This window comes from Diadema setosum, chromosome 4 (assembly GCF_964275005.1).
Source record: "Diadema setosum chromosome 4, eeDiaSeto1, whole genome shotgun sequence".
NCBI classification, from domain to species: Eukaryota; Metazoa; Echinodermata; class Echinoidea; order Diadematoida; family Diadematidae; genus Diadema; species Diadema setosum.
Window position 1 is genome coordinate 20368562 of NC_092688.1, and position 22804 is coordinate 20391365.

General features: G+C 37.7%; 1 protein-coding gene across 1 annotated transcript in view; it reads right to left on the reverse strand.

Moving 5' to 3' along the window:
* The window catches only part of LOC140226992 (xanthine dehydrogenase/oxidase-like), a 38410-nt gene extending 22618 nt beyond the window's left edge, over window positions 1-15792 (reverse strand). The window contains exons 1-10 of the mRNA XM_072307429.1: window positions 15718-15792; window positions 9288-9399; window positions 8334-8391; window positions 7864-7957; window positions 7160-7268; window positions 6318-6506; window positions 5529-5562; window positions 2933-3006; window positions 1499-1640; window positions 949-1116 (exon numbers count right to left, since the gene is read on the reverse strand). Coding sequence (XP_072163530.1) covers window positions 949-1116; window positions 1499-1640; window positions 2933-3006; window positions 5529-5562; window positions 6318-6506; window positions 7160-7268; window positions 7864-7957; window positions 8334-8391; window positions 9288-9347 — 928 coding nt within the window. The 5' untranslated portion in view covers window positions 9348-9399; window positions 15718-15792. The remainder of the gene's footprint in view (window positions 1-948; window positions 1117-1498; window positions 1641-2932; window positions 3007-5528; window positions 5563-6317; window positions 6507-7159; window positions 7269-7863; window positions 7958-8333; window positions 8392-9287; window positions 9400-15717) is intronic.
* Between the last annotated feature and the right edge of the window lie 7012 nt (window positions 15793-22804).

The window sequence follows — 22804 nt, forward strand, 5'->3', positions numbered from 1 at the left end:
CAAAATACCTGTCTGTATAACTACTCCTCTCAGGAACTACTACTATCATCATTACTACACTATCGCTATTTGAACACCATTACCGTGCTTACTTTCTTAGGGCCTATTACAGTTTATGTACATTGTATTCTATATATTCATACCTTTTTCTGTCTCCTCTGTCTATAGTAGAACTACTAGTACCAGTTGTTTTTTATGCACTTGTAAAGCTGTTTAGTTTCTTCTGCCACTCTTTGTCAGCAGATGACGTGTAAGCTGTATTGAAGGCAAAGCGAGTTTATGTTGCGATGCAATCATACATTTGATTTCACACTGATCCTATCCTTAGACTCCCGATGCGATTATATAAAGAAACGTACAAGTAGAACAAGGGCAAGAAAGTGTAGGTGAAGGAGACCTTTGCCTATGAGGAATTCACCCCCAAATTTATTGCAAGAACTACAAGCTGCAAGTGTTTCAGAAAAATGGTGTCTGAACTATGGTGTCTGTTCAGACACCTCTTCTCTTGATACGTGTGATATGATGGTCTGAATCACGATATTTCATTTCCTGTTTTTCAAAATACTTTGTTTGAAACATTATGATGTATCAAGTGAATATATTATGTTTGATGTAGAATAATAAATATCCCAGTGGGAAAAAAATTGCACCCTACAAACAAAACAAAACAAAAAACAAAACAAGACAAATCAAAACAAAAACAAATCAAAAAACAAAACAAAACGAAACAAAATCCCATTTTCAGGTGCGAGTTTCTTCACTTTGTCTCCCTCTACAAATTAAATTTGTTAATTTACAGATCAGCAGTTGCGATCTTAACAAGTTTAATTTGTAGAGGGAGACAAAGTGAAGAAACTCGCACCTGAACCTTCACCCCTCTGAAAAATATCTTTCTTTCAAAAAATCCCATTTTGTTTGTAGGGAGAATGACTATATCGCATAAAGAACCTGGAAGGTCTGAGGTGAGGGTCTTGAGGAATTGCTCCAGCCTAGAAAGGATGACCGACGACCCCACCACGATCCCGTCATCGGTGACCTCCATAGCAGTCAGCTCCGGTACGTGGGTCACGCAGATTAGGACTGGGTACAGTTGATTGCCGAACCTCATCTCAATACCTGTCGAAGGAGATTTCAGTAGCAACACATGTGCGTCTGCTGCCAGAAAACTGATAGATTCATGGGTAGATTGTTTTGTGCTCACGAATGTAAGATGTAATCGCTGTTATATATGCATACCATAATAAATACGTATTGATATGAAATGAGTGAGAACCCCCCCCCCCAGGTTTCTCCATGATGGATGTAACAGATCTGTGTGCATTTTCTCTTCATCTCTTTTTCTGCAAATACGATGTAACTCCAATCCAGTAGTCTTAGTAATTCTGCTACGAACATGGCCTGTAAAAATCGTGAATATGCCCTAATCCAGTAGTATTCGTAGTTAGGCTACCAACATGGTCTATGCAAATTGTGTAACTATATCAAAGTGAAGGGGTACCAATCTCAGTGTTTCCCGCCACAAGACGAGCATCTGGGAACCTGGCCTTCAAGGCTAGTACTTCGGCGAGGCTGGTTGGTCGGTACCACGTGACGCGCTCACCCCGGAACGTCAGAGATTGCGGAGGTTGGCTCGAAGCGAGCTGAAAAGACAAAATCATCCCGGACCAATATTGATTATACTAAATTTGGGAAGCACCTAGTAATATTCAATGGGTATTCATGTCAACAGTACCACAGCTTTCCCTTAAACGTTTTCCCTTCAAATTGATATTTTTGTCTGCTTTATATATGAAAGGATGTCGATATTTCTGTTAAAATTGATGGATTCAAAATACTCAATTCAAATATGCCAGCCAAAACACTAACTTCATCGTTTCCGAACAACAATTCAAAGCGCGACAGGCACGACAGGGGTCCACACTATCAAGATTATGTAATGAATATACATTGTACTAGGGCACTCCGATGTATCTTCTGCAACACAATCTAACCTCTTCAATGGGAATAATTTCGTATCAACTGATTCATGCTCTTAAGTAGAGGCTTCCGATGTTCCCTTCGATGTTGAGCTACAGTGATGCAACTTAAGGTGTCATTATAGTGTTCACTTATCAGCTTTTGTATGTAAAATCATCTTGTTCGTACGTCAGGAAAAATTCATGATATTGCCATGTAACATTTTTTACATTACTTTTTTTTTTTTTTTTTTTTTTTACAAGAGCTGTGGGAATTCAAGCATAAACGATTTTCATACAAACCCCCAAAACATTCTTGCTGATGTGGTTCAGTTTAATGTCTACATAATTATATGGAATAGAGTATTTCTACAAAGAGATAGTGATTCAGCTTCCCATCCAAGTGACGGCATGCTGGGTTCCATGATAGCATAGCGATTACAAAAGGGGTTATGTTCGTTATTCCGAAGGTTCATTAACCCGAAATGAAATCAGGAACACACAAATTCCGTATAACACCCATAGATTTTCGTTAATTCGAAATTGAAAAGGGGTTCGTTAATCCAAACAATTGTCAACGGATTTGTGGCATTATTTCCAAGGCTCGCAATTCCGAAAACGATATAAAGTTCGTTATTCCGAAGTTTCGTTAATCCGGAAATGAAGACAGGTTTGTTATACCGAGGGTTCATTATTCCGAAGGTTTGTAAATCCGAAAAATAAATCAGATTCTTTAATCCGAAAATGAAGAGAAGTTGCGTTCTAATGAACCTTCAGAATTACGAACCTTATTTTTTTTCGGATTAACAAACCTTTTTTCATATTAGGAAGTAGGCACCTTTGGAATAGCAAACTTCGAAATAACGAACTGTAACATAAAAAATATTATATATATATATATATATATATATATATATATATATATATATATATATATATATATATATATATCTTTATCTCCATAGAACGGTCCTTACCATTAGTTCTGGCGGGAAGATGATATCTTGGGTTGGTTCATACTCCACAAACTCACTCGCATCAAAGAGCACAGCTGCCTGTTCAGAAGGATTACATAAAAAAGACAAACGCCTATCAGATATCACTGAATTCTTCGTACAGTAATTGCTCAGTTGTCTCTTGTCCCCCCCCCCCCCCCCGAAAAAATAGGATGAAAAAGGGATGAAAAAAGCTACCCCGGTACAGGTTTCATTTTGTTTTTACAGTCGCGGGTTAATATACTTTCAAAGCTATTGCAACTCCTTCTATACCGTAATTAGCACTGGGCCGTTCCATAACGAACATTTTGTGTGCACTTATATCTACATTTCACTTGAAACAGCCTTTATACTTGTGATTCTTTGCCACCATGTTAAAAAAATGCTCTGGATTCATGCTTTGCACCTATAAAGGATTTGATGCCTCAAGGGTTACAGTTGAAATTCCTAACACTGGGAGATTATTTTTTTATGATCTTACCGCAACGGTGACCCCAAATCATGTCTTTTCTTATCGCGGCCGTTTGCATGTGTATTGATAGCAACAATCAACGATAGTCATGTTATAAAACGATAGACGAACGATGAATAGTATAATTAGTGTATCTCTAGTAACACTCATAAATGAATGGATTTGGTGAATCGTGTTTTAACGAATTCTGTTTAGATCACTACACTTGCACTGGTATACAGGGCCCACTTACGAGCCCTGTTTCATGAAGCTGTTAGTAAAGTTACGCACGACCTTACGAACGACTTATAAATATGGCAAGCCAAGTGGGTTTTCCTAGTCATTGTTAATTTCGATAGCTGAAGTTGAAATTTGTAGATAATTTATAATGATTATTTCTACATGTTAACACACATTTTCAGTTGAAAGTGTATTTTTGCCACAATGTGGACGAAAATTGACATACAGTCGTACTTTTCTAAAAACGTAAGGAAAAGAAAATGGGACACAAATTGGCACCTTATATTCCAGTCGTTCGTAAAGTCAAGCATAACTTTATGAACAGCCTTGTGAAACATGGCCCTGGACCTTGTAGATCATAGAGATATTTCGTAGTGGCTCCATGTTCTGACCAGAAAGATATCTACAGCAACATTAATATACAATCTATGATATGCCACGACTGTCTGAATAATAGACTAGCAAACACGCACACTGAAAGATATGGAGGCAGAATCCCCCGAACCCACGAAAGTAACGGGCTTTCATAGTTGTTTCTTTCTTTTTTCTTCTTGTTGTGTATATTCTTTTGCCAAATATTTTTATTCAGCTTTATCTACTGCTTATTGTTGTTGTTGTTTTGTGTGTTGTCTCGGGTAAACGACTGCGCCAACCGGCAAACATGGTTGCTCAAAGTTCATTCAGAGTCTCTTTGCACTGAATAAACACATACAATTCCCAAAGAAACGTTGCGTATAAGGTAGGTCATTATTTTCATGTCCTCTAGCGGATAGCGTGATTTCAATACGACTCCACCAATCTGTGTTATCAATGGCGATGAGTTATCAAACGTTGCTCGTATAGAGTATGTGATCCCTGCAAGAGTTCAGATGCAATCAATTATTCATCTCACTATGCATGCTATGTACGTATGTCCTATTCATAATCCACATTATAATGTTTTGACGCCTCGGAGACCTTCAAGATAGGGACAATGGTTATATCCCATACCAAAAGCAAAATGTTTGTTTTGTGTAGAGGAGATCCTTATGTTAGTTCTTTCTGCGGCAGAAAATGCAAGAACTGGTACTTTATAGTTTGTCAGCATACAAAGGCGGTAGTTGAAACAGTACGTCTACTGTTAGAATAACAAGTTCCTGGTAGCCATGTTCCTGTGAACTGAGTGGTGCCAGATAGTTCACGGCCGTAGAACACTCTGCCGGCCCTGAGAAATTACCTTAAATTAAATGAAAAACTAGACCCTTAGATTATTTAACAGGTATCTGTAAATATTTTGCACTTTTTTTCTCTCTTTGCACATTGACAAACTCGCCAGAATTTTAAGAAAGGTTAAACTCCCAGGCTACTCCCCAGTGCCTGTGGTCTACAGGCCTACCGACGTGTGTGGGTGTATAATGCGCGTGAACGTATCTTCGTGCTTTATGGTATGGGTATAGTCATTGTGAAAGTGATTCAATTTTACCTTGAAATCTTCAGAGAAGAATGATATTGCTTATTCTTTTCATGTAAACCATGTTAACTGAACTTTAAGGCCTTTAGTACGTCTATAGTACGCAATGTATTTTAGTCTTGATATTCAGAATAAATCACTGAATTCGCTGAGTAGTACAGTAGTATGGAAAGTATCTTGATTATTTACACACACTCTAATCATTATACAGTTGAAGAAAAACAAAGAAATCATGTGAAACATGTCTTCCTTCATGTATGTTCTCGTATGAGTGTGTATGTCTACTTCAACGCAGTGATATTTCATTGAAAAGCAGCATTTCTCATTACACTCGAACATGACTCATATCTTGCACACTCATTTTACTCGTGCACTGAATTTATGTCGACATACCGTATTTTCATCCTCTCTGGCCTGGTCTCCGTTTAGGATATTGCTATCTGTCATACACTTTCCTCCGCAGCAGCCATCCTTTGAAACGATAACACGAAAACAGCAAACAACACAACAATTATTGACCAATATTGAACAATATGAAATTTTGTCTCATGAAGTATGTGAGCAATTTTCCAAAATATCAGTACATGATGCTATGCAGTCATTATGTGGTAACTACGCGTTACGTGATCTTGTAACATTGTTTCTTTTAGGTTACCTTCTAATTTGATTCAGGTCTCTCTAATATTCAACATAACTCATGCAATTCTAAAACTTGTAAGCTATTCTTGTATTTCACTGATTTGTATCAAAGGAAGTAGCCATATCTCTCGTAAATCTCAAAAGTAACCATAATCTCTTTTTGTTCATGAAGAAGGTTATTTAAACCCTGTTGAAAACGATGTATCTGAGTACAAGTTGCGATTTACTGCTAAGTTGAATTGTGCCAACTTCATATATAAACGTTGACAGGATAACCACTTTATAAGTCAATCACCAACGATATTTCTGCAAGAATTCTTGTATCTCCACAACCTATACAGACTATTAAAAGTAACTGCTATTACAAAGTGTTTCTTGCTTCTGGTTTTATCTACCTTAGCATGAGTGCATAATTTGAACAATTTAATCATTAAAAGAAAATGATTCTGGCAGCGTACTGTATGTGTACCTTGTATCAAGTTTAATGTATCGTCAGCTTGTATACTAAATGTCTGCTTTGTGTTTCCATTCTAATACCGTGTACGTTGATGATGAGATACAATCACCACCATCACGGAATTCCCTACCCTAGTGAATGTCTTGAAACCCTGCAGTATGGGTCGGTAACCCGTGCAGCGGCACAGGTTTCCCTCTAGTGCGCTGCTTATATCTTCCATCGTCGGCTGGTGGTTGTTTCTCAGAAGGGCGTACATGGACATCACCATACCAGGGGTGCAGAAGCCACACTGGGATCCGTGCGCCTTGGCGATGCGCTCCTGGGTATCATAGGGTCAAAGTTCATAAAGGAGGGGCACATATCAACATGATTATGTCATGAATGACTACGAAGAAGATGCATCTTATAGAGTCTAACGTAAAAAAAAAACACCAAACATAATGCTAGTAGGTATAGAAAACACAATATGATTCAGTAAAATGTGGGCAAGCATTTTTCCTTCAGGGCTCTTTTTCAGATGTCGGACTCCACGTAAAGATGAAAAAAAAAATGGAGTAAAATACAACAAAACGTTGATAACTTAACATAACAACGAATCAGAATAAGCATCAACGATCATAATACCAAGAACTTTATTTCTGTTCTCTTAACTCTCTTTTCTCTTCGAGTTCCCCCATCCATCATTCATGGGGTAACAGAGCTTTCACCCAGTCTGGCTCTTCTCTCTGGAACTCATCGCCTTTGAAACTCAGAATGGAGACCTCTTTCCCTCTGTTCAAGAAAGAACTCAAAGTTTTTTTGTTGTTCCAGTAACTGTGTGCTTTCTTTCGATATTCTAGCCTTTTCCTGAATGAAGCAAAGTGAGAGGAGGTCTCACCTTTCTGCGCCAGTATAGTGTCACTGTGTGACAGACATTGGCGCATTAAAAGACTCCATTGCTATCATTTACTGTTGTCATCTTTTCTTGCTAACCTGCACAGGATGTAGCTTCGTTGTGACGCTCCCCATACCTTCCACCGTCGTGACGGCAGCCCCGTGAACCGAACAGACGGGGACAAGACAGGCGTTCACCGCTCGATGACTGCATGTAAATGCAACAAGCTTTTACATCACAACTCATATCATATCTCTTTCTCTATCTATCTTTCTATCTATCTATTTGAATTATATAGATTGCTTATCCATAGTTGGACTATAAGGACATGGTGATTATGTTACACAAGCGTCCGATTTGATTTCATTACAATGTTTCTATAATAGTATTTTTTCTCACTATTGTTGATTACTCTCTGCAATTCAAAAATGCATCGTCTAAATCATTACATTGTACTTTGTTACAAAAAAAAACACGGTGAATTTTATGATTTTATGTTTTGTTGAAAAATTAATAGACTTTGGAATTTAATTGAATTAAATAACAAGTTTTCACTTCATATTATGGATTGGCGTCTTAAATACGCTGTTGACAACAAAGCTGAAGGGAAGGAGAGAGAGAGAGAGATGGAGAGAGCAAGGGAGTGAGGGAGACGGGGGAAGAGGGTTGGGATGGAGTATAATTTTGAGTGTGTGTTAAGTGTTTATTGGAATACCTCCTGGTTTCAACTATTGCATCGCGTGGCTAGTAGCTGCTAGACATGAATATATCATATAGGGTCTTTATAGTGAATGTTTCCTACCTGACATGTCCAGTGGTGGAAGAAGAGGAGACCATCACAGTACACGCCCCGCAGCCTCCCTCGGAACAGCTCAGCTTACTTCCGGTCAGTCGTACTGATGGTATACATATCGCCGTCAAGGATCGAGAGTTTTAATCTTCTCTGCTACTCTTTTCTTGAGTGGTGATCTATAGATGGTTATAGTTATTTACAGTTATTCCGATGGTTCGTTAGTACTTTGTTACTTCTGTTTTCTCTCAACTGTATACTCACTATACCTATATAGACCCTGTAAATTAAAACATGCATGCAGTGCTGGACATTGATATATCTTTTATAGACATGAATTTCGTGTTAACGTCTCCATTGTTTTCCCCAATTTGAATATAAAGACAATTTATCATCATACACGGTTTATTTTAAACGGCTTTTTTCCCCATTAAGTTTTAGTGCTGTTGTAAATGGAATCTTGAGAACATGGAAAAGGATACAGTGTTTCCGCAGGTAGTAAAGGAGGTTCATTTCTGGATCCGGATCACTTTCAACCACCTGTATAGGAGGAAGAGTTGTAACGTGCTTCGATTTCGTAATTATTCCTTTAGTCAATGTATTGTTAGTAGCTGCCGATAAAACACTTTAAGACAGACACAACGTCGTTTTACATAGGCCTACTAAAATATTACTGTGCTAGCTGTGGAGAACATCACAGGATAATCAGATTTACATCCACATGTTATGTATAATTGTCATGTAAACTACGACCTAAAGTGGCTGCATCAGCAGGGCTAATTAACGGGAGAGTATCAATGATCAAACGAATATTAAGTATCAATCATTTTCATTTCTCTGTGCAAAACAGTCAGATGCCTTTGACAAAGAGAATATCAATGATCAAACGCATATCAAGTAGCAGTCTTTTTCATTTCTCTGTGCAAAACAGTCAGATGCCTTTGACAAAGACTTATCAAAGCCATAACCGAGACACTATTCGAAAGGTTGGCGAGTTCATCGCGAAAAAGACCTATTGTAATATGAGACAGACATACCGAGAGAAAGAGAGGGAGAGAGAGAGAGAGAGAGAGAGACAGACAGAGAGACAGACAAACAGACAAACAGACAGACAGAACCTTTTGTTAAAAATCACACTGTGGGGAAAGAGAATAGTTAGTCTCAAATCTGGTACATCTGCAAGCACACATCTACCAAGCGAACTGTAAACAAATGGGGAGATATTATTTAAATAATTCAATTACAATAGGCATTGACAAATGGGTAGGGCCGGCACGGGTGTTAGGCAGCAACAATCAGTCGCCAGAGTATCTCAAAATGAAGTTAAGATGGTTTGCGATTGGCATGCTATCATGCACTTAAAGGATAAGATAGTGATCTGTAAGCTGCGATCAACCACTGTAATCATGGTAATACGATGAATGTAATATTCCTACCCGCTTTCCGTTGCAGAAGAAGACAAGGTTATCCTTCGTCTCATTCATCACGATGACCATGCAGTTGTGCGGTCTGAAGAGGAGACTAGCTTGACTCAAAGTTTCCCTGATTCTGAAGTCAAAACGTATGATAATGATGTGTTATCAACAAAACTTATGTTCATATTATACGACGTTTCTAATCTCTAAGATTAAAGGGATTGTATTGTATTGGTTGAGATGAGGATTGAGCCTTGAAACTTTTTGCAAGATACTGAAAAGTCATTTATGAAATGTTACAGAGCATACAATTCTAATAGAATTTCAAAGTTCATTTGATGAATATCGGATTTGAAATGGCTGAGATGTAAAAAAAAACACAGAAAGTAAAACAAATCGATCTTATAAAAGCTAGGTTCCGCCTTTTATTATAGGATCATTTGTTTTGGATATCTCAGCCATTTCAAAGCCAATTCTTATCAAATACACATTGAATCCTTCTTAGAATTACATGCTCTTTCATAACTATTTCACAAGAGGTTTCTCATTATCTCACAGAAAAGTTGGAAACCTGAAGCCCCATATCAACCAAAACTTATATCATAAGGCAATCCATTAAACCTGATTTCAACATCTACTGCTAGCTAAATAAGAAATATTGATACACACGGAATTATTTCAAATAATTGCGCAAAGGTTAGTCATACATGCTTAGGCCCAACGTCGGCCAACGATGTTCACGACAAGAGACATTTAAGGCATATTTTGAATACACAAAAATGAAACAATTACTAGTCTGCAGGTAATCTTTTAATGCTAATAAACTTTTAAATCTAATGATCTCTTTAATTTTTACTTATGAAACATTTCAATTTGAGGTAAATTCTCGTAGTCCCAATCCACACAACCATTCAACACAATCGGAACCACAAGGACATTAACAGTTCACACTGCTCATCAACTTGTAAAGTTAACTTACGAGCTTTGCTCTTCAAGTTAAATATCACAACTCAGTGGGATTGATTAATTTCTTCTCTGAAAAACTTTGAAAACGAAAAGACCATAAAAATACAAGCAAATACTCCAAGGTAACTGTAATCATAAATAACTCTATTGGGTAGGCCCTACCTACGAACTCGAAACTCCGCCTGCTTCATAAATCTCTTTGCTCAAATCTTAAAAAAAGACCATCGAAACAAAAAAAAAAAAAAAAAAAAACCTAAAGGTACCTTTACGAAATCGACGACTAGAAACCACTTTGGTTTTGTTTGTATTAACAAAGAGTTTCCACATACATGTATCAAAATATTGATGAACAAGTGATAAAGCAGCCTGAAGTTTCTTAGCAGATTTAGCTACTTAAAATCACAGCATAAATCGGCATAGATGAAACGAGTATAACCGAGAAACGAAGAATATTTTAACATCACTATAAGCAGCTGATAAGGCTTTCCCTTATCGTGGAAGAAAACGCATTCACTTTTTTTTTTGGTTTAGTTTTATTGCTGTCTTTTTTTTCAAATAACTCATAACAGAATAATGCATACATTTAGAAAATAACATTACACGACGCGTAAGCTAAGCATACTGTATGTCTTACAAATTGATTCAAAGTACATACATTCAGACATGACAGTATTCGATGTATAAGACGTATAGCATAATATCACCAAAAAAAAAAAAAGTTCAGAAGGAAATCGTGAAAATAACAGTTGTACATTATCTAAATGATGATTGATTGTTTATTCAGAATATGTCATGTCGTTACGATTAGCGAAATTTAGAAAAAAGGGGGGATTTAAAGGAATTGATTCTAGAATTGTGCATTTCTAGACATTGTGATATCAGAAAAGCACGGGACCGCGATAATAAGCAGGAGCCTATCACATGGATCGAGGCCTGGGGCAAAATTCGAAACTTAAATTCGACTTACATAAGTGTATAGCAGCCGTGTCTACAAAATAAAATCAGTAATCAACTCCAAAATATCGTTGTAATTTGTAAGATAAAAATAATAAAGGGGAAAACTCAAACATAGTTATCATTCTATTTTATATATGTTTAAATAGCTTTCTTTATATAATACTGTGCTGTGCTATTGCTGTGCATGGCGTGAAATACAATTTTGTTAATTTAACGATTGGGCATAAGGTTTTTTTTTTTGTGTATTTGTGTATCTAACCCTGTTATACAGAATTCGTGTTGTGAGATCCCGCGTCTTCGCGCCATCTCCCTATCATGACGATGATTATGACGTCATTGCGACTATAAAATCATCAATGAGGAGATACAGATTCATTCATTTAGCTGAATCATTAAATACTTCATTAGTATCTCGTCTAATGGTATATTATGATTTCATATCACATTTTTTTAAAAAAGTCGTTATTTCATTTTCTTTTCACAAATCACGACGGGGTCATCCCACTAGACCGACACCCATGAGTCATACAGCCAACGAGTTCGACATTGAAAACAGGTCCACGAGTCATACAGCTCACGAGTCATAGAGCCCATGAGTTCCACACCAGGCAAATGAAGCCCATGAGTTCGACACTAGATACAAAGAGCCCACGAGTTCGACAGATATAACACGAGACTTAATGTGTCGGTCTTGTGGGTCTTAATTGTTAACTTAGTGTCGAACTAATGGGCTGTATGACTCGTGAGCTGTATGACTCATGGGCTGTATGACTTGTGAGCTGTATGACTCGTGGGCTGTATGACTCGTGAGCTGTATGACTCGTAGGTGTCGGTCTCTTGACGTGCAACCGTCACGACGCACTGTGACTTCTTGCTTACTATTATCAATATAACTGATTGATGTATGGGACAATTCTGAGATTAGTTTAAAAAAGTTCTGGTGTAAAATATCATGGGATAGACGACCATTTTGGGATATGTTGAAACAGAGAGAGAGAGAGACAGACAGACAGACAGACAAACAGACAGACAGAAAGGAAAAAAGAGAGAAATGATAAGAATGCGAATTTCAAAAATATAGTAAGAGATCGAGAGATCTTCCCTTGGACGATTTTTTTTTTTCACAGAATGTATATGTTTGTATAAATGATACCTCATTTTGTAATGTCTATAGACAAGAACATGTTATTCCTTGCTATTACCTGTGTATCATTCCTTAAAATACATGCCAAATTTACGTATTTTTTGGTACATTCTGTTGAAAGAAGTGAAAAAGAAAGTTTGAATTTAACTTGAAATTTCGATTTTTACTGCCCGCTATAATCATGTACCAGGTCCCTTTATCATAGAAGGGCTGTAATGTTACTGGTCATTTTTTTTAATAGGAAGTTAATGGCTGAGTGTACTTAAGAAAAAAAAAACAAAAACTCCCGAAACATTATAGCTTTGTAAACATAGACGTGGTCTATTAAAGAATTACCAGAATTTTAAGCTACGCATACCCAATGTGTGCCTTTAATGAGGTGCAGGTCTCGCTGAAAAGAGGCGCGCTGTGTTGCACGAAATTCTCGCCTGCTTGAGCACACCATTATCATTCTCAATTTTGCCATTATTTTCTTAACGTGGATTCTTTCATCATTGTCCTGCTGAGCAACTGTCTGCCATAAGGACCGTTCCCAGAATGGCTTCTGAGCATTGGACTGTGATGTGGAATGATGTGCAGGGAGGCCATAAAAGCTTTTTGTGTTTTCTCGGAGACATACAATGTACCTTTATTTTGGAGGAATGAAACGGAGCTGAGAAGGACGAGGCATTGAGGATAAACTGGGGATTATCAAAGAATGTTGTTGGAATGGTGTACACATTTAAGCTCTCTATTTTTCCCCCACAAACAGTCGTATATTACAGTCCCTCGCGTCGCGTAATGTCAGTACATGTATCAGTTTTCGTTCCGTGTTTATATCTAGTGTTCCTTTTTATTCCCTCCCTCCTTTAGCTTCTGTATTTCTTGTTATCATTTCTGTCTTCTTCGTCATTGTTGATTTTCCCCAAATTCTACAGTAATTGTACTTCAGGAATTCTACAACGATGGAAACATTCTCAATTCATCGTTGTTGGCAAAGGCCTTTTTATAATATTATTCAACCAGGCCGGTGGAAGGGCTCCTCCACCCCCTTGGGTTGACGGAGTGCCATAGACGCTGTATAATGCGTCATTAGCTGTCCCCTTTCAGTGATGAGCATCACCTATCGACAGCATGGGAGGAAAGAATCAAGGGAGTTTAGCCGAAAGGGGAGGGGCCAATTATTGAAGGGATGGTATAGTATTGGTTGAGGTGAGGAATCAGCTTTAACGTTTTGCAGATATCTAGAAGCCACTCTGCCAAATGCAATTAAAGAGCATACAATTCTAATGGGAATTTAAAGTTTATTTGATGAAAATCGGTTTTGAAATGAATGAGATATCCAATAAAAGGGGTAAAAGACCAATTTTCATCAAATAAATTGAATTCCTCGAAGAATTACATGTTCTTTCATATTTCATAAGATTTTTGTTTTTGTTTTTGTTTTTGTCAGTTTTTTATTTTCCTTTTTTCATATAAACAATATACAAATAAATTCTGGACAGGATAACACAAATTTCATTGTTATTACATAAATTCCACATTGTCAGTATTACGAATGAAAAAGAAAGAATTTCGTATGTAAAAAAGGAAAAGAAACAACCACATAAAACAGAAGGGAGCAAGACATCCCCCCCCCACACACCCAACCTCATATAAGGTGAACCCGTTCACAATCTTACTTATACTCAAATGCTTAAATTACAAAATTACAGTGCTGATACTGCCAGGGAAGCATTAACTATGGGTGTGTAAGAAAGTAGAAAAAAGCATACAAACAACAACAAAAACCCAAACAACTACATCCTACAGCCTGCCAGACAGAATAATAAAAAAGTTCAATAAAAACAAAGTACTACAAATAAATTCCCTAAATATTTAACTCTTCCCATTTCAATAAATGTAGCCCTATTTGAACAACCCCTTTCTTTAATAAATCCACATCAAATTATCGTTCTATTTCTAATACAAATATGTCTACTATTAAAAAGAATGGTTATTTTTATTATCTTCAAAATGTCTACATTTATTCATTTCAGGCGTACTGCCTCCTATATATATTTATATTTTGAATATATCCTACTTAATCATTTTTTTTTTGGAGAACTTCTTTAATCCTCTTACCTAACACTTTAGACAAAATCTTATAATCTACATTTAAAAGTATTATTGGTCTATAATTCTTTATCTGAAAATTATCTTTACCTTCCTTTTCAATAAGTGTTATTACCCCTTGCTTCTGTGAACTTGATAACTCCCCCATAATATATCAAAAGCCTCATTCAAAGCATCTACCAATATTCAAAGCATATACCAATATATCATTTTACACACACACACACACGCACACACCCTCACACACACACACACACACACACACACACACAAACACACACTTACAGCTGGAAACCTGCAGCCCCTTCTAAACCAATTTACTGTACCATTATTATCTATTAAGAATTCATATTCTTCAAATTCAAATTCTTTATTCCCATCATCAAAGAAAAGGCGATCAAAGTACAAGGTATTCAAGCACAAAGTAAAGTACAAATGTTTACACACTATAAAGAATAGTATTATCTAAATTGAATAGTATAATCATTATCCAAGATATCTAAGTTGCTTCCTCTTACAGATAAGTACCAAATCTTCATGTCTATAATATATCAAAATGAAAAATGACAACATAAACAAAATTACTAAGCTTAAGATTACAACGATATCTAAAATGTGGAATATTAACGAATGGCAGCCAATCTGTGCCATGGTGTTGCCAGTTGGCAAAGACGATAGCTATTTCCACTTTGATTGTTATGTTGTTTATCTATAACGGTCACAGTGGAACATAATCATGATAACCGCCATTGTGCTATGTACAATCAAAACGATTGTCGACGCCAGCCATCAATAGCGGAAGGCCTTCTAGAAATGCTATGGAATCTCTGGCTGAACACCATGTGTCATCAATTGAACGTAGGAAAGAGAATAAACAGATTAAAGTGGCCAGGTATCAGTAAGATAGCTGCTTCAGAAACATCTACACTGCAATCAACATTTTGTTGACATAACGCCTCCCCTCCCCCATTCCTCGAACTGAGCAGTGCATCAATCCACTCTTGTGTATACCCTTATTTACTTGGTTAACAGTAATTTCTCCTGTGTATGGACCTAGTAGTAAAATTAAGCAGTTGAATATACATGCCTCAGGGAAAAGATGTACAAGAATCCAGCCAGTCACACATAAAGTAATCTCAGCACTATAGCTACTTCAAGTCGGAATAACCCATAGATCATTATAACTTTGAATGTGAATTAATGAGTAGGTCTATATTGTTTGGCGTTTATAGGTTACAAATTTAGTTAGAGACGGTCTACTCAAGGACAAGAAACCCTTATCTCTCTTACCCCAATTCTTTCCTTTCAGTTTCAGAGCACTTGTCAACCTGTGTACTACGAGCCGTATGCGCAGCTGCGTGAGTGCCAGTGGCGTCAGGTTAAAATTCTAATGTGTATAAATGTGGGTGCAACTCGTGCCCACACATTGTACGAGCAAGGAGGTACTAGGCGAGCCTAGTACCTCCTTGGTACGAGGTCCCCTGTGTGTTCATGAGAGTTCATGAGTGTACGGCGGCGGGTACAAAGTATCAAATTCCGACCGTTCGAGACTGACGTTTTTGCCTTTCATATCATACTTCGCCTTCCCTATCTAGATTATGTTCAATTTGAACGATCGTGGCGATCAACATGACTATGCCCCTACAAACTGGAATTTTCCCCTAATGTTATTGTGGGATATCAAAAGAGCATATAGGCCGGAAACACGTGGCTGGAGAGGGGAAAATCAAAGTCAAACGGGAGACCGGGAGATTTTGAGAAAATTAACCTAAGATAGGTAATTCGTTCTTCATCTACTTTTTGGACGCATAATACAAGGCGGCGATAGACCAGCGCAATCGACCGTGCGAACAGTGTAATACACACTGTAATGACGCAGAGAATCCGCGTAGAAAACGTCCCTGAGGTGACATTATTTTTGTTTGACAAGGATTATAGACGGTAGGGAAAAGAACTTTCGTAGCCTGCGCAACTTAATCTGTTGAAGATGACACTTTCCATGTCGACAAGAGAGTGGAGCAACGAGTAGCTACTATAGATACAATATTTTTCGGCAAGTTGTTGATTTCAATAACATTATGTGATGGGGGATGTCACTGGCATCAGCCATCACATTCACCGATCTCTTATCCATTATTCACGGCGTTCGGTTACACATGACTTTTCATAATGAGAACCGAAATGTATATCACTTTGTTTACTCGTATTTTTATTTTTTTTTTGTGGGGGGGGGGGGGGTGATTACCTCATTTTGCTGCAAGTTAGAGGTGAATTTTTGCCCGATGTTCTATGAAATCTCGTGTCACGATGTGCGTGTGAATGATTTTCCCATGTGCTTTTATGTGTGTTAGGGCTTCAATCGCGCTGTACCGTTTGTTACATGCTTGTCATTTAATTTCTATCTTTTGTCTGTATTATCTTTTTGGTTCAGACCCTCTTTTTTGGTGTTACTTCAACATTTTCCTCTTCATGTTGAAGTACAGTCGTTTTGTCAAATGTGTAATATATTCAGATTATTTTTGTGTCGTAATTTCGCGTCGTTTTTCCTAATTGCAGTATTAAGAGGTATATAATCATCATTTTTGTTTTTATTATATATTATATATATACATATGTATATATATTACATATCATATATATATATATTATATATATGTATATATACATTTTTTGTTGTTGTTGCTTTCTACTTGTCTACGCTATTTGTAGTATACGCTTGTCTCCAAGCCACTCAGCTGGCGCAGTGTGATTTGCTTGCTAAGGCGCTTTTCTCTAATGATGAGTGGTGTCAATGTTCAGCTATCAGAGGACAGCATGATTTAAATTGTGATGGCAATTAATGGATGTTTAGTACTGATTTAAAAGCAAACCGCATACTGATTACACGATTCCTTGTATTACTTCCTTTTCTTGTCTGTAATTTTTCTTTTTTTTCTCCCCCTCTATAATGATGAACAAAAACACCCTTGTATAGGTCCTTCTGTCACACGAAAGACAGTATGCACGACAACAAGCAATATCTACGTCCAGGAATTGAAGCGACATGCTCGTAGTGATGAAAGATAAGAACATTAACGATACTGAACACTTGACAATGACTTTGATGGAAAGCGACGCCATTCACCGCAGACTTACGGGGGGGGGGGGGGGGCGGGAGAGAGACCTTTGAACAAGAGAATATCTCACAGTCGCAAACCTTTAGTTCTAAACAAAACTTCTTCAGATTATGGTGTGATGAAACAGTTGCCATGACCAGCCTCTGCAGGCTTGATACATGAACTACATGAACTACAAGATTATTATCACCCATTATGGATGCCTTAGGACGAGCCATCCCAGTGTGAAATTGCCATTCCTCCTTATACTGCTGTGCAGAAGTTGGCAGACGCTCTGTCTGATGAGGGGAGAATGAGATGGGTTGCCAGGTGACGTCAGCATATTACGTGGCGTCCGCATGTCCCGATTCTATAGCCAGGGACAGACATACTAGGCCTATACTCGCTGTGAGTGATTGGGTACTAACAAAGAATTACACTGTGATGGTAACTGATCCATGAAATCACTTCGTAAAATATATATATATATATATATATATATATATATATATATATATATATATATATATATATATATATATATTGAAATTTACAAGAGATCAAAAGAAAATGTATCATGATTCCTACGACTGACTTTTGTCGTCATGGCCGTTTTACGCCCAATACACCAACTAGAATTATTGGAGCTATAGTTAATAAAAGTCACTGTCAAAATGTGCGTAAGAGACAGATTAATTAAGTAGCTGTATCCGCCATATGTATATACTGTGCACTGGTTGAACTGCATGTGACAACACTGAAGAGACTATTCCCTTGAGAAAGAAGAATATATCATTACTTTTAAGGTTATTGTAACTTTAATTGATAGGCCTATAAAGATGCTACTCTAGTGAAAAAAAAAAGAGTTGACAAAGAGAGAACAAAACAAAACAAAACACCCACATTACCTGCAATAATTATGATGTATTCAAAGAATGTAAACTCATAAAACCCGTTATTCTTTGGCATATAAAGAGAGAAGGGGTTTCCCTCGATTCCACCAGAAGAAGTTAATAAGATCCCCCCGAGGCCCCCCCCCCCCTCCAGCGTCAGGCCTCAGCTTTTTTTTTTTTCACGTCGAGCAAGTGTTACAAAAAAACATTTCCCACTTTTGATCCTTAAAAAGCTATATATCAGACAACTCTGAAATTGATGTGAGCAATAGTGTGAGCAATAGCCGAATAGTGTACAATTTTGTTGAAGGTAATTTCAAAATAAAAGCTTAATCCAGTTTCATTAGATTCAAGGTATATTTTGAAGTTAGGGTTCAGATTTTGCCCCATTTTCAACCCTCTGTGTACAAAACTTTAACTTTTCACAGGGGTCAATTGATGTGTATGGGATCATGTACCTGATGTATACAATACAAGGACATTCATCGTATCGTTAATTAATTCATGCACCTTTACATCTCAAAAGCGCCACAAAGACATAGCATGCTTCACTGCTTTGATCCCATGATCGTTACCGCCGCCAGCAAGCTGGGAGAAGAACAAGACGGAGATTCGAGAAAATAATCTAAAGTATAATGCGCAGAAGAAAATAACTCACAAAAATCAAGTAAAGTGAATGTGCAGTTGCGGTGTATGTTAGGAAATCATGCCTCAAACAATGTCAAAAAAATTTGCTTGGGAGAAGCAGGCAGATTTTAAAAGAAAGCTAACATTTTGGCAGAGTGATTGTCATTTGTGATCTCAATATTTCACTTTTCCGCTGCTTATTCCAGAGCAAAAAGGGACGATAATGGTAGAGAACAGGACATGTCTTGCCATTAGACAAGGTCTTATGCGTGTGCGAAAATGTGCGAATCAGCAATTACCCATCTTTTGACACAATATTTGTCATGATATCAGGTTTTGCTGCTCCTCATCATCTGTATTATTCCGTCTAGAAAAAAAAGGCACATCAGCGAAACAAGACTGAAATGAGGGAAACGATTTTTTTTTGTTAGTGACGATTTATTATGATCACACAGTCGTTATTGTCCAGACACCTGACTGTACTCATTAAGATGCACTACATTGTGTCGGCGACGACGATTACATCAAAGAAAGACTGCCGTGAACAGTCCAAGGAGATTCAAGAGATGGAGTGACAACAGTGTCACTATCTTTGATCCCATGTTTGATGCCGCCACTAAGAAATATTTGAAGTATGTGCTAAACTAGAGCTGCCTCACAGATATAGGAAGACAATTGATTCATGTGGCATTGCATCATGACTCATCACTCTCAATGGAAGATATGTCTTTATGATGGTAATTACTTTTCGCTGTCCCTTGCTTATGAAACATGAGCGGTACATAAAGGTACAGACACAGGGATGTGCGAATAAAAAATCCACAAAAATTGATGAAATAAGAATTGAAATTACCCAACTTTACATGTTTTTACACTAATCTAACATATAAATGAATAAAGAACTACACTTGAAGATTATACCATATCAGTTTCATTTGTCGAAATGATCGGAAAGATGATAATCGATTTTCCAGTAAGGGTGCAGTTCAAATATTTTCACAATGTACGTCTCGGATTTACACTTTTTGACATAATCCTAGACAGGGGTTACTGCGTACTTTCTTTTATGTATGCCTTACCATCAGAATTTAATATCCTTAAATGCAAAATCAAACAAAATATAGCCGACTTTATGTTCATGATGTTAGCGTTCCAAATGAATCGTCTCTTTGCTCTGAAAGACGGCGGCATCGAACCCCGATCATCAAAGTCACAAATGCACCTGTGGAATTCTTTTGTACGTCAAAAGAAAACTGACAGCTGTTTGAATGTTTACAGCTAGTTGGGAACTCCATTTCTCAAACCTCCTTCAACAGTCCATGTATATTAGATCCATGATGGGAGTGTGTGGTTAGAAACACCCAGACAACTATAGGCCTATATATAGTCCTGAACAATGGCCAGGGTTTTAATGCTCTATTGTATATTCATGAGAAATGCTACTATCCCAGCAAGTCTTTATTCATCCTAAAATGTAGTGTATGCAAGCACGAAAAACGCCAGGTGCTTATCTTCTTTTTATGTGCATGCATTTTACCCTTTACCATGAATTCAGACTAGCAGTGCCCAGGGCAGTCCATCACGAATTATTAATAAAGCATTCATGTGCCTTGGAGCAAGAGACCAGAAGCCTATATACAGTAGTCAGCAGAGCTATATGAAAAGGTGGTATTCGTGGTATTCATGTCTATTCTTCTGGGTCATTGTAGCACACACTCACATAAACATCATTGGTTCCTGTGTAAAGTTCAATGTTGTACAGAGGGTTCAAATTTGACCAAAATCAGGAACAATCATGGATTTAATGAAAATGATTCATGCTTTCATATTCAAATCATCTCCAATTAAATCAAATTAAATTGAAAACTATTCAGCTATTACTCATAATTGCCGGCGGAACCATTTTGGGTCCCCACTTTTTTCTGTTTCTTTTTTCTTTTTTTTTTTTTTTTTTTGCTTGTCATCGCCCCCCCCCCACTTCTGAAAACGTTCCGCCGGCGGTGCTCATATCAATAACAGTGTTATCTCTGTAGGTGCCTACTATAGTTAAAATGGGTAAAATGTTTTTCCAACACTACTAGTACTAGTAGTACAAACGGCTCTGCGGTTACTCTGTACGCGTCGCTGGGGTGACAAGACCTTGTATCTCAAATTTTGGTGAAAATGACTTTTTTGCATTAGTGGTCGTCCAAATCCCAGCTGTCTTACCCCAAAAATGAAGCCACCACGGCATGTCAAAGGAACGGCTATCCCATTCAGTATAGTGCTTTGGCCGCCATGTTTTTTGGCTATCCTGAACATTTGACATTTTTGAGATACGAGGTCTTGTCGCCCCAGCGACGGTACGGCTTCTAGTCACAGAACTCTTGTGTAGTTCTGTGTTTCTAGTAGCTGTGGCGCCCTCTGTGGGCATTACTCAGTACAGTATATTGACGATCGATCGATCTCGCCGAATGAAAAGAAACGTCACGGATCAAAGAGCGAAATTCAAACTCGTTTACAATCAAGGATTTATCCACGTAGGCCTACCATCTCTATGTGTTTTGTAGAAGATCTTTCAACGCAATGGCAAGCATTTTGAGGGAGTTACAACCAGATGATGCAAATAAAAGGGTTAATGCAAGCTCTCACAATAACAAGGTTAGTCGAATTCGTATGATTTACAAAGTGGGCTGCAGACACATGCAGGGATGTGGTACCGGTATTGTACTCATCACTTCTGCACTGTCCTAGTCTAACATAATAGTCCCTGACGTTTGATTACGTGTGTGTGACATGACCAATTTAACGTTAGACATCGCACTCACTCCGAATGAGCTTATTTTATCAAGTACGGCCCCTAATATGAAAATAGAAATATGTATCAATTGTACAGTCACTGCTATGTTGCTATATGTATCTAATTTATATAGGCCTAGAGCTAAGGCAATATACTTGACTTAGGTAGATCTAGGCCTAATCTGAATTGATTAACATTGGTCATTGTTACAATCATGACAATACTCAGATTTGATTTTGTTTCTAATTAATTAGGCCCTAACCCCGGCGCGGGGCGCTCTGCGGTTAATTAGGCCCTAGAATCTAGTATTCCTGGCCATATTAATAAAGTCGACGACCGGTCGGTCTAACCGTCGTTAGATTTAATGGGTTAGGTCCTAGATCTAACATTAGAATCTAGACCTAGCTCTAGAGCGTTAAACGGTTAGAAGTAGAAACTAAACAGAATTGGTTTAATGTAAACAAACCTGCACTGGCCATTCAATGCAATACTAAACCTATCCATACTCTTACGTACTAGTAGTAGTAGAGCTACAATTTGTAGTGATGTAGTGTTTTTCATCTTCTTTTTGGACTTGGTTTGGCAAGAGTTCCTTTTGAGACAGCCACCCAAGAGTGAGTGCGTGCATCCATGTGTATCGCAAGCAAGGTTAGGCTAGGTAGAGTTGTATAGTCGGCATCTGCACTTACATTGTATTTAGTGCTACTGCTAGTGTGATTGGGGTTGGCTGTCTCAAAAGGAAGTCTTTCCCTTGGTTTGTTTGGAGGTGGAAGTCGGTGCGCGGCATGGTTGGTAAGTGTCCGTAATTGTCAGTCTGTCTGCTTCCTTCATTCAACCTTGTTCCTTGAAGATTCTTACTTCTGGCATGATGATGATGATGATGATAATGATGATGGTATCATTGTCTAATTGGACACTTGGCACTTGCTACACGTTATAAGCACGATGAGTGATAATCCGAAGTTGTGTAACGTACAAGAAAG